The sequence below is a fragment of the Chrysochloris asiatica genome, unplaced genomic scaffold, assembly GCF_000296735.1.
Source record: "Chrysochloris asiatica unplaced genomic scaffold, ChrAsi1.0 scaffold00275, whole genome shotgun sequence".
Taxonomy (NCBI): Eukaryota; Metazoa; Chordata; class Mammalia; order Afrosoricida; family Chrysochloridae; genus Chrysochloris; species Chrysochloris asiatica.
In genome coordinates this window covers 798,720-815,451 of record NW_006408793.1, presented here as the reverse complement: position 1 = coordinate 815,451, position 16,732 = coordinate 798,720, and the positions used below count along the sequence as shown (strand labels likewise).

At 42.9% G+C, this 16,732-nt stretch overlaps 1 protein-coding gene across 1 annotated transcript in view; it reads left to right on the top strand.

The window, feature by feature from the left end:
- The first annotated feature begins 3,138 nt into the window (after nt 1-3,138).
- HEXB (hexosaminidase B (beta polypeptide)) overlaps nt 3,139-16,732 on the top strand; it is a 28,655-nt gene continuing 15,061 nt past the window's right edge. The window contains exons 1-3 of the mRNA XM_006874411.1: nt 3,139-3,380; nt 7,736-7,881; nt 16,087-16,152. Of these exons, the coding sequence (XP_006874473.1) occupies nt 3,139-3,380; nt 7,736-7,881; nt 16,087-16,152 (454 nt within the window). The remainder of the gene's footprint in view (nt 3,381-7,735; nt 7,882-16,086; nt 16,153-16,732) is intronic.

Sequence of the window (16,732 nt, the reverse complement as noted above, 5' to 3'; positions counted from 1 at the left end):
TGGTAAGGTGGCGGGTCAGAGAAAAAGAGGAAGACCCCCAACGAGAAGGATTGGCCAAGTGGCAGCATTGATGGACTCAAGTGTGGCAACAGTAGTAAAGTTGGCTCAGGATTGGGCAGTGTTTCGTTCTGCTGTGCATAGGGTCACTATGAGTTGGTACTGACTTGATGGTACCTAACAACAACATACACATGTAAAAGTTGGACAATGAATATGTAAGACTGTAGAAGAATTTGTGCATTTGAGTTATGGTGATGGAGAAGAATATTAAAAGCACTATGATTTCTACAAAAACAAACAAAGCTGTGTTGGAAGAAGAAAGTTATAATACTTAAAAGCCAGGAAGGTGAGGCTTCATCTCTTATACTTTGGACATATTATCAGGAGGGACCAGTCCTTGGAGAAGGACATATGCTTGGTAAACTGGAGGGTCAGCAAAAAAGAGGAAGATTCCCAAGAAATGGATTGGCACAGTGGCAGCAGCAATGGGCTCAAAAGTAACAATGTTTGGGAGGTTGGCACAGGACTGCACAATGTTTTATTCTGTTGTGCATAAGGTTTCTATGAGTCAGAAACAACTCAAAGGCACCAAACAACAAAGGATTAACAGAAAAATCAAGGAAAACAAGGAGAATACAAGAATAACTTTAGAAGAATTCAGGAAAACACTAAAGGAATAAACAGACAACATAAATGCTAATTTTGAAACAATACAATACCTGTAATTAGAAATCCAGATTTCAGAAATGGACAATATATTGAAAAGTTAACGAAGTAGATTCTAAGCAATTTAAACCCAAATTAGTAAGCTTACAGATAAATCTAGTATGCTAGAGGAATAATCAGAAAAAAGAATGAAAAGATCTGAAGAAAGCCTGAGTTATGTGAGACACAATGGAGAGGAACAATTTACTGGTCACCAGAATTCCAGAACAGAAAAAGACACTAAAAAACAGAAAATTCTCAAAGAGTTATTGGAAAAACAACTTCCTAACATCATGAAAGATGAGATAATAAGCATAGTAGTAGCTGAAAGAACCCCAAACAGGATAGATTCCAAAAGAAAATCACCAAGACATATGAGAATCAAACTTTCTCAAAGCAAAGCAAAGGAAAGAATCCCAAAAGCAGCTCAGGAAAAACAGAAAGCGAACTACAAAGGAGAACCAACAAGACTAAGCTCTGATTTCTCAGCAGAAATCATGCAGGCAAGAGGCAATATACAAAACTCTGAGAGAAAAAAATTACCAACAAAGAATCATAAGCCCAGCAAAGCTGGTGAAATTAGGATATTTCCAGATAAACCGAAGTTAAAGGACTTTGTAATAACAAGACCATCTTTACAAAAATACTAAAGAATGCTCTTTTTACTGAGAACCAACAACTGCAGACAACAACCTGAAATTAACATATAGGACAATACCACCCAGAACTTAATCCAAATATATAAGTATTTAAATTGCCATAAAGTCAGTTCCAACTCATAACAACCCTGTATAGGATTTCCAAAGAGTGGCTGGTGAGCTTGAACCACCGACATTGAAGTTCAAACTGAACTTGTAGTCCAGCTCATTAACCTACAGCACCACACCAGGACTCCAAAACAAACCTACAAGGCTAAATATAGGGAATCAGAGATATCAATTTATAATGAAGTCAACAACAAAGCAAAAAGAGGGAATAGTGGAGATACAGAACTTCCAAATGCTTAGGAGTAGCTGGTGAGCTTGAACTCCTGACCTTGCAGTTCAAAGTGACTTTGCAGTCCAGTACATTAATCCACAGCACCACATCAGGACTCCATCAATATATAGGATTTTGACAATTGACTCTCCATTTGAGGAGTAAACAAAATAAAGTTAGAGGCTTATCTAAACTTTCTAGCCTCTTTGTTTCCAGATACGCTATTTTATCTCCAAATATCAAAGCCTATCACAAATGAATTATTTGTGGGGCGCCGAAGGATAAACACTGGACTGCTAACTACAAGGTCGGCAGTTCAATCCCACTAGTTGCTCCTAGAAAACGTGATACAGGATCTCTATGAGTTGAAACCAACTTAACAACAACATAACAAATAGTTAACTAGTTCTTAGGAATTCATTATAAACAGATTCTGGGTGGGTGGGTAGGGGGAAGCGTTAGGCTCAGGTTTATAGAGCTGAGTTCCTTTAGAAAGCCTACCAACTTTTTACCTAACTTGGTAATTTTATTCTAACGTTGCTGAATTTAGTTGTCTTTGATCCACTCTTATTATACTAATTACCACATTAATTAACGAGTTGAATAAAATATTTGACACGTCTCTATTCTATTCATAATAGATCAGGTTTTTTACTTTCTTTTTAAATTATACTTTGACAGTATCAATTGCTTGTTACATATATATTCCTCTTTGCATCATCACCTGCCCATTAGCTTGAACCTGAAGTCCTTTTGATTCTGGTGTGGTGCTGTGGGTTAATGTGCTACACTGCTAAGTCAATTTGAACCACAAGGTCGGAGGTTCAAGCACACCAGCCTCTCCTTGGAAATCCGATACAGGGTCGCTATGGGTCGGAACCTACTCGAAGGCACTTAAACACAACTCGTCCTCAGATCTCGTCTGCATACATTTTAACCTCCCACCTGTTCAGCCTTAGTGCGGTAGCATGGCAAGGTTCTATTCATTAAAGCCGCGTTGTCGTTCGAGGAAGTCAAGATTTAAGATCAAATAAACTCCATCGCCATCTCATGATCTGTATTTAGGGCAGGGGTCGGAGGGTGGGGGCAGAAATGGGGTGTGCTGTATATGCGCGACTTTGTTTCATTCAAGCAGATCGCAGTCAGGAGAGACCAACTGTTACAAAGATGGCAGATAACCTGGCACTGGCTGGCGCCCCCAAGTTTTTTCCTTTATTCATCCTGTGGTGTTTGGGATTGATGTTAGGTTTCTGCTTCTGCACGGGGAATTTCTTGGAGTGCATAAGAACTGGCTCGCATTTGGGATTCGTGTGCAGCTGTGCTGAGCTGCAGTGCCCCGGAAGCGTGTGACTCGGAGGTGGAGCCGAGCGCGCCGTCACCTGACTCCTGACGAGGGCGGGGAGTCGGGTCTGGGAGACTCCGGGACCCGCAGACGCGGCCGAACAGCGAGCTGCCATGGTGCAGAGGCCGCTGTCGCTGCGCCCCCGATGCGCGCTGTTCCTGCCAATGCTGCCCGTGCTGCTGCCCGTGCTGCTGACGGTGCAGACCGTGAGCGCCTCGGCCCTGTGGCCCCAGCCGCTCTCAGTGCAGACGACCACGCGCCAAATACTCCTCTCCCCGGAGAACTTCTACTTCGGCTATGGTCCCAATTCTACGGCCAGCCACTCCTGTATCGTCCTGCAAGAGGCTTTTCGGCGGTGAGTGCCCCCGAGAGGTGGTCCGTGGGGCACGGGACTCGGGCCGGGAGGGGCAGACCCCTGGGACGCTGTGCAGACGCGGGAAGCACAGGGAGAAATGCCAAAGCGCCTCTCAAGACACTCACAACCACCTAGCTACGTGGGTATTTGTGGCTCCATTTCACTGACCCAAGTCACAGGTCCGGAACATGCCAGAGCCAGTGTGAACCCTGGTTAAAACCAAGCTCCTCTGCTGCTCTTCCCCTTCTCCTAAGGGACTCCTGGGTGTTTAGGGGCCCTGGTTAGGATGCACGACCTTGGGTGCAAGGAGTAGGTTGGTCACATCAATGATCTTGTTTGTCTTGAATGAGGTGGGTAAAGGGGTTCCGCTTTCCCCAGAGTTGGGGAGGAAGTAGCAACTTCTGTGAGCCTACTGCTATTCAGTATCAAGTCATTTCCAACTCATAGTGTCACAAGGTTTCCAAGAGTGTAAATGTTTACAGGACCAGACAGCCTCATTTCTGGTTGGTGGTTTGAACTGCCGACCTTGTGGTTAGCAGTCCAACACCTAATCTACAGCACCACCAGCTCTGAAGACAATTCTGAAAGTAAGACTTGTTGTTGTTGTTGCTATGTGCTGTGGAGTCGGTTCCGACTCATAGCGACCCTGTACAGGGTTTCTAAGGCTGTAAATCTTTACAGGAGCAGAAAGCCTCATCTTTCTCCCACGGAACAGCTGGTAGTTTCGAACTGCTGACCCTGAGGTTCACAGCCCGATTCGTAACCACTACACTACCAGAGCTACTTAAAAGTAAGATTTAGCACATCTGATATATTGAGACAAGCCCTGCCTTGAGGACCAAACTAAAAAACCCACTGCCATCTGAGTCGATTCCAACTCATAATGCTCCTCCTATAGGCTCTCCAAGACTGTAAATCTTTATCTGAGCAGTTTCATCTGTACCCCGCAGAGCTGCTGGTGGGTGGGTTTGAACTGCTGAGTCTGCAATTAGCAAGTACTTATCCTGCAATGCCATCAGGGCTCCTTCCTTGGGGACCAGGGTCCCCCAAAAGTTAACGGATATTTATAGGCCCATCTCACTCTCTTTTCCCCTACCCAACGTCTGGTAGCAATTCCGATCCAAGGGGACACTGGGTAGGGCATCTCCTTTTTTGCAAGTCTGGTAGGAGCTCTGGTAACCTAGTGATTACGAATCGGGCTGCTAATCTTAGGGTCAGCAGTTCGAAACTACCAGCTGTTCTGCAGGAGAAAGATGAGGCGTTCTGCTCCCGTAAAGATTTATAGCCTCGGAAACCCTGTACCAGATTGCTTTGAGTCAGAACCGACTTCACGGCACATAACAACAACTCCTCCAAATGGTGTTAAAAGCCCTCCTGGAACTGCTTGTCTATGACCAGTATTAAGGTAGTACTTGCTTCCCGGCCTCCCAACACCAGCTATATGCTTATTTTCTCTGCTTCCTGTTTTACAGACCCCTTAGAAAAGCCCTGGTGTGGCGTTAGAATAAGCATTGGACTGAACCGAAAGGTCAGCAGTTCAAACCCACCAGTCGCTCTCGGAAACCCTATACGGGGTCACTCTGAGGCGGAACTGACTTGATGGCACACAAACAATAGCTTGTTAAGTGCTGTTGAGTCAGTTCCAACTCATAGCGACCCTATATAGGGTTTCCGAGGAGCAGTCCAGTGCTGATCCTACCGCACCACACCAGGAGTCCTTAGCACTTTATGTTTTCAAAGTTCTCTCACCTGTCTACCTTCTTTGCCTCCTTTCCTCCCTTCTGACCCCTAAGTTGCTCTCAAGTCGATTCCAACTCAGGCGACCCCGTGTATCAGAGACATGGTGAACTATATAAAGGGGAGATAGCCACAGTGTTACTTTGCTAAACATGTGGTATACAAGGTAGGTTACATTTGGGAGATCGTTAGACATGCCACTTGCTGCCCCCTCAGTATAAGGCCTTTATAGGCAGGACTGTCCTGGGGCTGGGGAGGTTGTGCCCTGAAGGTGTGTCATTGGGTTCTAGCTATACTGCCGCCTCATTACCCTCACCCCCTCATCTCTATCTCTGGTCTGTATAATTATAGCTTAAGTGCACCTCCAGGACACCAAACACCTGAGGGAAATTGCAAAGCATGAGCTGGCCCCAATATATTCCTGGTGCTTAAGACTGAGTTGAAGAGATCCAAGACATTCACTCTTGGTTTGTACACGTCAAATGGATTTTGTGACCTTCCGCTTTAACTCATACTCTAATGAGCCCGTGGTATTGAATCTGCTGACACATCAGAAAGCTGTGTGAAGAAATAAAACCAGAGTGGTTAGTTGCTTTGAGATATTGAGAAGGATTTTATGAAAAAGTATTTGAGGGTCATCTAAAGGAATATGATAGCTGGGAATGGAAATCTTATAAAAACAATCTTGTCAGCTTTGCTTTAGGGCTCAGCTTGTAAAATAAAAATTTCCTTCTATGCCATAATGCTAGAAAAAACATAAAGGATTTAGTAATACGCTGAAGTGATACGAGTTTGACAAATAAATGAACAATAGCAGATAACCAGTAGTTGAATCAGCTGTAAGATGATTTAGAAACAAGGCTTGGCATTTCCTTGCAGGTATAGGAATTGTCTGAAGAGTTTGCCTAACTAATTAATGGCCTATATGTTAAGAAGCTATTAATTACACCCTGCATTGTTAGGAAGCAGATCATAAAACATATTAATTGGCCTTTATAGCTAAGACCTGATGGCATTCAGGTGAGCTTTCTAGGAGCAGGAGAGGGAGCATCTACCTCCTAGTGAAAACGCATGGGGTTAGGACTTAAACACACAGCGGGAGTGTTTGGGAATCCTAGGTAATCCCAGATGGTGCAGCATCCTATGGCTCTTACCTTTAAGAACCCAATATGTGCACAGCTGCTACCTAAGGTTCTAGAACAGGGTCCACCCCATGCTGGGGGTGGTGGGGATTATGTGCCATGGAGTCGGTTGTAACTCATAGCTACCCTAGATAAGGTTTCTGAGGCTGTAAATCTTTATGGGAGCAGAAAGCCTCATCTTTCTCCCGCGGAACAACTGGTAATTTCAAACTGTTGACCTTGAAGTTAGCAGCCCGACTTGTAACCACTACGCTACCAGAGCTCCTTCATATACAAACTCCTGCCTTACAAAAATCTAGGAAATATGACTTAACTGCTTGAGAGCCTGTTAGTTTTATCCTTTAACACCTTTGCATTCCCCCACCCCCAACATTCTCTGATACTTGGGTACCCACGAAAGGTAAATTTTAAAAGCTAGTGAGAATTCTGTGGGTTGATGATCATCTTTTGTGGGGTTGCTGTCTCAGCTGGGATGCTATTGGTGGCAAGCCATAGGAACTCTGACTTCATCTAGAGCAAACAATAAGAAAACTCATTATCTTATGTATGAGGAAGTGGAATGGTAGGGATGATTTTAGTGTGTCCCTAAAACTGGTTGAGTAAGTGATTCACAGGTCATCAGAGAACAGTGTTCTTTCTGTCTGTACTCTGCCATATTCAGTGTGGCTGCAACTGCTTCAGTCTCACCTATACAGAGAAAGCCGAGAAACTCTTTTCTTGTGACTCTCTTAGGAAAATTTCTAGAAATACTGTCCCCACTCTCACCCTCACTCTTCATTTGTCAGAATTGGTCCATATACCCAAGAGGGATGGGATTACTGTGGTTGGTTTGAACCAGGAGGGACGAGGGAGGTAACTTTAAAATCCTCACTCTTGGATCCCCGTCTTTAAAGATTCAGATTCTTTATGTCTGGACATTGGAATTTCCCACAAGGTCCCGAGACAATTCTAATACACAACGTGGGCTGAGAGACTCCAGTGGATAGCTTGGGTTTGGAATTCAACTACAATGTCTACTAACCAAAACCCATTGCTTTCGAATTCATTCTCACATTGAATGACCCTCTAGGACACAGGACGGAGTCCTGGTGTGGCGCTTGCTGTGGGTTAATGCGCTGGACTGCAAGGTCAGCTTGAATCACAAAGTCGGTGTTCAAGCTTACCCGCTGCTCCTTGGCCCTATACAGGGTTGCTATGGGTCAAAACCAACTCGACGGCACTTCACAATAACAGGACAGCACAAAACTGCCCTATATGGTTCCCTAGACTGTAATCTTTCCAAAAGCTTTCCAAAGGTCTTTCTCCTTTGGAGTGGCTTCGTGTGTTCGAACTGCCAGTCTTTTGGGTAGCAGCTGAGCACTTAAGCACTGCATCACCAGGACCCCTTACAGTGTTCACTACCACATATATATACACGTGAAATCTGCCCTGACATGCTTCCATTTTTTTTTTTAATTTAATTTCTTTCTCACACAGATATTATGAATATATTTTTGGTTTCTACAAACAACGCCCTGGCCCTACTAGAATTCAACCTGGAACCGAGTTAAAGCAACTTCTTGTCACGACTGTCCTAGACTCAGAATGTGACACTTACCCCAGTATCACATCTGATGAGTCATGTAAGTACCCACCGAATCAGAGACTGCTATTTGCAGCGCTGTGCACTGCAGACCCGAGTACCAGAAACAAGCTCACTGCCAACAACTATTGGGAGTCTTAGGTCAGGGAGTTTCTGCTTCCTTTTTTAAATATAGCACTTAAAGTCTGATGATAGATAAGTGTTGCATAACTGCTTTTGGGGAAAATTTGAAAGTACACTAAGTGCAGAATAAAAGGAAATAAATCATTTATAATCCCCACTGCTCAGAGTTAATCACTGTGATTGCAGGTGCATGTGTTTTTGTTTTGTTTTTAATGTTTTATTGTGAATTATGTGATAGTTTACATGGGATAACATTCGTTTTACATTCATCCTATCATATATCATTTCATTGCCTTGGTTACAATCCCCTCCATGCATCATCACCCAACCAAAAGGTATACACTACAAGCCTGCCCCCCGGTCGTCAGGCATGTGTTTTTGCATACTAATACGAAGGAGCTTCAAAAAGTTCATGAAGAAATAGAATTAAAAGATCATGGAATTTTTCCATGAACTTTCTAAAGCCCTCTCATATGTTTATGTTTTATATGACTATATGATGTAGTTGTTGTTAGGTACTGTTGAGCTGATTCCGACTCAGTAGCCGCATATAACAGAGTTCATCTGGCCCATAGGATTTTCTAGGACTCCTGGTATGGCGCTATAGGATCAGCACTGGACTGGGAACCACAAGGTTGGCAGTTCAAACCCACCAGCTGCTCCTTGGAAACTCTACACAGGGTTGCTGAGTCAGAACCAACTTGACGGCTCTAACAACAACAGTCTTTATAGGAGCAAATCACCAGGTCTTTTTCCCACATTGCTGCTGGGTGGAATTGAACCATTAACCTTTTGGTAAGCAGCAGAACACTTAACCATTGCTCCACCAGGCTTCTTCAAATACATGGTAAACATTAATATAAAATGAAGTCATTTTGTATATGTGGTTTTTGTATTGTGTTTTTTCCATATAATACATTATGAACATTATGTATTTCACTATTCTACTATAATTTTTAATGGCTGAGTAGTGTGATGCTGTGGGTTAATGCGCTGGACATCAAAGTCAATTTGAGCTGTAAGGTCAGTGTTTCAAGCTTACGACCTGGATCCTCGGAAACCCTGTACAGGGTCACTAAGTTGGAACCGACTCAACATCACTTAACAACTTCAGGTTTGCACTACCCTATGGGTATGCCTTATGGCTAATCCCTTATTTGTTGTAGTTGTTAAATGCTGTCGAGTCGGTTCCGACCCATAGCGACCCTGTATAGGGTTTCCAAGGAGCAGCTGGTGAGCTTGAACCACCGACCTTGCAGTACAAACAACTTTGCAGTCTGAAGCATCAGCCCACAGCGCCACACCAGGACTCCAATCCCTTATTTAGGGACATCTAAATGGTTTCCTAAAAACCATTATCTGTGAAGCAAAACTTTGCAGTCTGAAGCATCAGCCCACAGCGCCACACCAGGACTCCAATCCCTTATTTAGGGACATCTAAATGGTTTCCTAAAAACCATTATCTGTGAAGCAAATCTGTGCTTATATCCATGACCTATATTTATAATCTCATTTGACAAAAGATTACTTGGGAAAATGGAGTTATTTCCACACATGGCAGTGTGCCAAACAGCAGATACAGAGAGTATGTAGGGGGAAGGAGTAACAAAAGGTAAAGGGTAATCAAAGTGGGAGGTCCCCCCCAGACCATTGGATAGTACAGTTGACCCTTGAACAATGCAGGGGGGTTAGGGATGCTGACCTCCTGCACAATCCACTATATGTTTTGACTCCCTAAAAACTTTACTAATAGCCTATTGTTGGCCAGAAACCTTACCGATAATATATACAGTTAATGAAATATATTTCATTTTAAATATAAGGTGCTTTGGTAGCATAGTAGTTATGAATCAGGCTGCTAACCTCAAGGTCTGCAGCTGGAAACTACCAGCTCTTCCAGCGTGAGAAAGATGAGACTTTCTGCTCCTGTAAAGATTTACAGCCTCAGAAACCCTGTACCAGGGTCGCTATGAGTCGGAACCAACTCCACGATACTTAACAACAACAACAACAAATATATTTTGTATGTTACACATATTATATGGGATCCTGGTGTACTGCTGTAGGATAAACACTGGACTGCGAACCTCAAGGTCAGTGGTTCAAACGCACTACTCCTGAGAAGCTGCACAGGGTCTGTCTCTATGAGTTGGAACCCACTCAACAGTACTTGTTATTGGGGTTAAGTGCCATCGAGTCGGTACCGACTCATAGTGACCCCATGTACAACAGAATGAAACACTGCCCAATCCTGGGCCAACGTCATAATTGGTGCCACGTTTGAGCCCATTTATGCTGCCACTTCGCCAATTCATCTCACTGGGGATCTTCATCATTTTCTCTGACCCTCCACCTTACCAAACATGATATCCCTCTCCAGCAACTGGTCCCTCCTGACAATATGTCTGAGGTATGAGAGATGAAACCTGGCCATCCTGGACTCCAAGGAGCACTCTGGCTGCACTTCTTCCAACACAGATCTGTTGGTTCTTTTGGCAGTCCAAGGCACTTTCAATATTCTCCAACACCATAACTCAAAAGCATCAATTCTTCTATGATCTTCCTTGTTCACTGTTCAGTTTTTGCATGCATATGAGGTTACTGAAAATACCATGACTTAGGTCAGGCGCACTTTAGTCCTCAAGCTGACATCTTTGCTCTTAAACACTTTATAAAGGTCTTGTGCAGTAGATTTGCCTAATGCAATGCTTCATTTGCTCTCTTAACTTCTGCTTCCGTGAGTGTTGATAGTTGATCCAAGAAGAATGAAGTCTTTGACAACTTCAATCTTTTCTCTGTTGATAAGAATGTTATTTATTGGTCCAGTGGTGAGGACTTTTGTTTTCTTTACATCGAGATGCACTTAACAGCAAAATGTATTATATACTGCACCTACTTAAAAGCTGTAGTGTCAATGAGATAAAAAGTTATTCTGCAAAAAGTGCATGGTTTTTTTTGTGCCTGTTGGCATAGGTGTAGTGATGGCTTCATGAAACTCTCTTTTTTCGTTTTTATCCATGGTCCTTATGCTGAATTTAGTCATCTTGCAATGACAGGCAAGTGCAGCTGCAGACCTCAATCGATAGCACATATCAAGCAATTCAGCTTTCTCTTGTGATGGCATGACTTTTCTCTGCCTCTTGGGACCATTTCCAGCATCACGGGAGGCACTTCGTATAAGTCCCCTGGTTCTATTGAAGCTTTATAGTATCATGGTAAACAATGAAAGATATGCAAGAACCACTAGAGGTAGTATTTACTAACATATGCAACTTACTAGAATGACAACTAACTGCTCACATGGAGATAATTTTGTGTCACATGGCATTTAAACAAAACCCACATGGGTTTTACTGTGTGCAGTTCAAACCGATGTTCTATGGTCAACTGTATAATCAATATTTAGCTATATATTTCATGGATTAAAACATTATTCTAACAAAAACATTGTTATAGAGGGAATAAACAAGTGGGCAGGTGTATTGGTGGGAAGCAATGTGGACTCAAAAAGGAGCACAGGCAAAATGGGAATATATGGGTAATAGAATGTTAGGACCAGAAAGAGCACACTGGTGAATTGGATTTAAAGATGGAGAGGGTATCCTTGTCCTCAGACTCCCTGTAAGTTACGTACACCTCCTTCCTTTGAAAATAACTTCATGTCTCTTCAATTCTGTAGCTTCTCTTAAAAGAATGGGATAATTTACCAATATCAGTCATATGATTTCAATTGATACTCAGTGCAATGCACTGTATTCACAAATTCTCAGTGAGGACTTTTGGCAGGATAGTACAAGCAGTCACTGTTCTCAAGGCATGATGGCCTGGAGTTTATTACTCATAGAACAGACAGAACAAGGATAAGTAGAAGAGCAACCATCTTCATCAGTCAAGGTTGGGCTCCCGTTCCGGGGTGTAGTGTTCTATTGTATCAATGCACGCCCATCTTCTCACCATAGAAGCATGTCAAAGCCCTTCCCTCCCTGGGGTCAACGTACTAGCAAGCAGCCATGGCAGTGTGCAGAACAGCAGATACAGAGAGTACGTAGGGGGAAGGAGTAACAAAAGGTGAAAGGGGTAATCAAAGTGGAAGGCCCCCTCAGGCCATGGACATTACTCATTGCCCCCTTCAGGATGGGTAACCATCTCCTGATCAGCTAATCTCCAACCAATGGGTGTCCTTTACCCCACTAAGATAGTTTAAGAGTCAGCTCCTCCTAAGACAGGTATTTTACTTGGTATCCATCACCCTTGTTGGTTCTGACTCATAGCAATCCTAAAGGACAGAGTAGAACTGCTCCAGAGGGTATCCGAGGCTGTAATTGTAAACCTTAGTGGAAGCAAACTGTTGGATCTTTCTCCTGTGGAGCAGCTGGTTGTACCATTTAGTAACTATGCCCATCTGTAGCTACGGAGATGGTGGGGGGACAATTCCGGTGTAGTAAAGTGCGCCTGTGCATTCGGCATTCAGACACTAGATGAATTCAGTTTTGCAATCGGAATTGAGAACGCACTGGCCATTAAATTACTGAGGAATCTTTACTGGCTTCACTTCAAATGACTTGTTGTAAATTCCAGAAGATGGAATGTTTTGAGATTAAGAAGAGTCATGAGTTTGCCTGCCAGCCAGGTCTGCAAACTGTCTTTATTCTGAATGACAAGCTTCTTGAGGCAAGGTGAAGAAGAAATTTTCTGGCTGGTGGATAAACTAGTTTTAAGTTTCTAAACTATGATGATTATAAAAGTAAGACATCCGCACTAAAATAGTACGATGTCAGATGGTGTCTGGAGAGTGAGAAGACATTGAAGGAAATGCAAAGTGAAGTGCTAGCTATTAGAAATATTCAAAAATGGATGTCTCAGAACTGGAAGTGGACTAATCTGTACTGTAGAGAAATGGTTACATCGATCAAGGCCATTTCATGCAGTTTGTGTGGTGGTGGTGTTTTTGTCAAGTGCTGTCAAGTTGGTTCTGACTCGTGGCACCCTGTATAGGCACCCTGTATAGTGTACTTGGTGGGTTTGAATTGCTGACTTTGTGGTTAGCTAGTAGTCTAGTGCTTACTCTACAGCACCACACCAGGACTTCAGCTTGTGTGAAGTAATGAAAACTTGTCAATAAAACATGTCCATCAATAGAATACAGGCAAAATAAATGGTATCAATCTACACTAAAGAGGGCTATACCACCATTTAAGAATAATGAAACTGAGCTATAAATACAGAGCTTGCCAAGATAAACTGCTGAGATTAACAAAGACAGTTGTATGATGTCAACAGCTGGATACTATGTATGTATTATCACATAATACACATGCCCATAAAATATATTTTCTTGTTCCACATGTTAAGTGCTGTCGAGCTGATTCTGCCCCATAGCAACCCTGTATAGGGTTTCCAAGGAGCAGCTGGTGAGCTTGAACCACCAACCTTGCAGGCAGTTAAAAGGACTTTGCAGTCTCATGCATTAGCCCACAGCACCACACCAGGACTCATGTAAATGCCTAGGAATAGGCCTTGTAGGGGTTTCCTCTGAGGAAAACAGGGGATTGGGTGAGCATCTCAAAGGGCATTCTAGCTTTATTATCCTTTAGTATTTTAAAGGGCAAATATTGATACATTATGCTACATCATTTGCATCTCTTATGTCCTCCATAACAAACAAAGAAGCATTCATGGTTCAGAAAGTACTGAAGGAAATAACCTGACAAGTCAAAGACCCCAGTGCCACTCCTGTTTCCCATCAGAGTGATCACTGTTTTATAGTTTGTGTCTATACATTTAGACAGTCAGATCTCCGTGTTTGTGTTTATTTGTGGTTTTCCCACGAATAAGTTAAGTTAGAATCCTTTTTAGTATCAGCCAGTTCTCAGCAACTAGAAAATCATCAGTGTCAAATACTGATGAGTACAACATATTAATGTTTCTAGATGACTCTGCTATTTCTGGGTGATCTGAAAACGTAACATGTAAAAAATGTTTTCCAACCAGAGAACAATGAAAGCATGTATTCTAAGCTCCTGATTTTGATATAGGTGTAGAGGAGACATGATAAGATTTTACCCATAATCACAATATATTTTTCAGCCTGCCAATTAGCTAAGTCATCGCTGTTATCTTCTGATGGAAAAGGCTCCCTTTTCAGAAGACTACTTATTGTCTGAGATGATCATGTGATGGTTAGCTGTTCAGAAAGTTCTTTTCCCTACTCACACCAATTATCCTGTGACAGTTTGGGTGGCAGTGGTGGTGGAGGGTGATGGTCAGTACTTAAATCATTAACTTCCAGCCCTGCAGTGTTTCCTTGTGGCAAAGTCCATATCTGTCACACCCTTGAGCTCTTGGTTTCTCCCTTTCCCCTCTGGTGCTTCACTTAATCAGGGGTTGACCTCATCCCCAGCCTCTCTAAAACACTAAAATGGCTATTGGGCCAAGTTTTCAGAGTATGGTTTCAAATATTAAAGATGCCCCCCAAAATGGGGGGAGGGGGGCTACAAAGGCAAGAAGTGACTGGCTTATAAGCTTTCAAGAGGGAACCTAGAACCCAGAGGAAGGTAGAATCTCCAGTGAGTAGTATCCAATCTGTCTGAGCGGGGCTAATGAAAGGAGATGGAGATAGGTTCCTTATGGTACAATGGTGAATAATTGTTATCAGGACTGATTGTGGGGGTTGGAAATGTAAAGGTAGACATTTTGTAGCAAAAGGAGGGGAGTGATTGACAATACAGTCCAGGTACAGAGGTCCCTGGGACCATCAAGGCAGAAGAGCCGAGTGTGGGACCCTACCCAGGGAAGCAGTGACACCAGAGATGGAGGCAGAGACGATGACATGGAGAGATGGCGCAGCTGGGGACTCTAGACCCAGAGAGGGAGAGGGGCTGTGTGCTGACGACCAGGGTGGGGGGGACAAGCTTTCAGGGTATATCCTATATCCTTTGGTTGGTTGATGATGCATGGAGGGACTGTAACCATGGCAATGAAACGGTATATGATAGGATGAATGTAAAGCTAATGTTCTCTCATCCCATGCAAATTATCAAATAATTCACAATAAACATTAAAACAAACAAACAAAAAAAGATTAACCCCTTCCTTGCCCAGAAGCTTTTTACTGAGAGGAATCAAAGACTGATAAAATCTTGGATTAAGTCATTGGAAGGAAATTAAGTACATGATTTGTTGAATGTGAAACTAATCTGAAAACCTTAACTCAATTCAAAATAAAAAGTTTTAAAAGAGAAAGAAATGTCAAACAAAAAGGAGAAGGTTTAAAGGTTGATTCAGGATGCTATTGTGGGAAGATGGTGTAGGGCAAGTTGAGGAGCAGAGAAGGAAAAAGAGTGGACTGTGGACTTAGGGGAGCAGAAGATTGAGGTGTCTGAGGCTCCTCCCGCTGCGTCTTGTGCACCTGAGGAATAAAGTCCTAGGACTTTATCTAGGACGCTGTTGAGAGGCAGCTGGAGGGACTAAATCTCCTGGAGGGGAAAGGGAGGAACCTGAGGATAGCATCTGACTTGACTAACTGAACTGGCTGGCTGGTGGTCCTGACTTACAGAAATGAGGGCCACCAGAGGACAGGCAGGTTGAAAGTGTGTGGAACAGGTAGGAGGGAGACTCCAGTTTGGGGCAGGTGGAATTTAACAGGGCTCATGGTGTGACACTGTGGGATCAGCCCTGTCTCTGAACTACCAGCTGTTCCTCAGAAATCCTACGCAAGGTCACTATGAGTCCTAACCAACTTGATGACATTTGACAACAACAGCACAGGATGTCTAAGTGGAAGTGTACAGGAAGCCACTGGAAAATAAGTCTGGATCTCAGGGAGGAAAAAAAAAAGATTCAGAAATACCATTTATGTGGTTAGGAAATTTATGGTGAGTCATTGAAGGATTAATAATCAAAAAAATATGTATCTTTATTTTCACCACAGTTTCTTTTTGTTTGACATTTCTTTCTCTTTTAAAACTTTTTATTTTGAATTGAGTTAAGGTTTTCAGATTAGTTTCACATTCAACAAATCATGTACTTCATTTCCTTCCAATGACTTACAGTCCCCTACATGTACCATCAGTTAATAGTCTCTACCTCAGTTCACTTTAATCCTTGCATTCCTCCCCAACAGACACGTTACTTGTGAAAGAACCAGTGGCAATGCTGAAGGCTAACAAAGTTTGGGGAGCATTACGAGGTAAGTTCTCTGCAGTTTCACCATTGTTTTTGACAGTAAAGGAATATTTTCAGTTGTTGCTTTGTGAAATCAGGTGTACCAAAACATTGCATTCTACAAGTGGATTTGGTTAAAAAAAAAAAAAAGGTATAGAATGAATGCTGGGTAGTTCCAAAACATTTTCCATTAAATACAGATATTATTTAAAACACAGTCCTGGTCTGGTGCTATAGAATAAGCACTGGACTGCTAACCATAAGGTTGGTGGTTCAAACCCACCAGTCGCTCCTTGGAAACCTATACAGGGTTGCTAAGTTGGAACCGTCCTGGATGGCACTTAATAACTTAAAATACAAGAGAAACATCATTTGACCTTTTAAAATTTGCTGCTATATTTCCACAGTGCTATAGAAATGAGACACCTGAGACTGGAACACAGAGTATAAAGGGCCCCAACCGGCCCTGATAAGGGGTATCTATCAGCTGGCACGTCTTGTTGCCTTCACTACCAAGAATTTCCCTTTCCCCATGTTCACTTGGGAGCCCTGGTGTGGCACTGGGGGTTAATGCGCTGGACTGCAGGGTCAGTTTGAACCGCAAG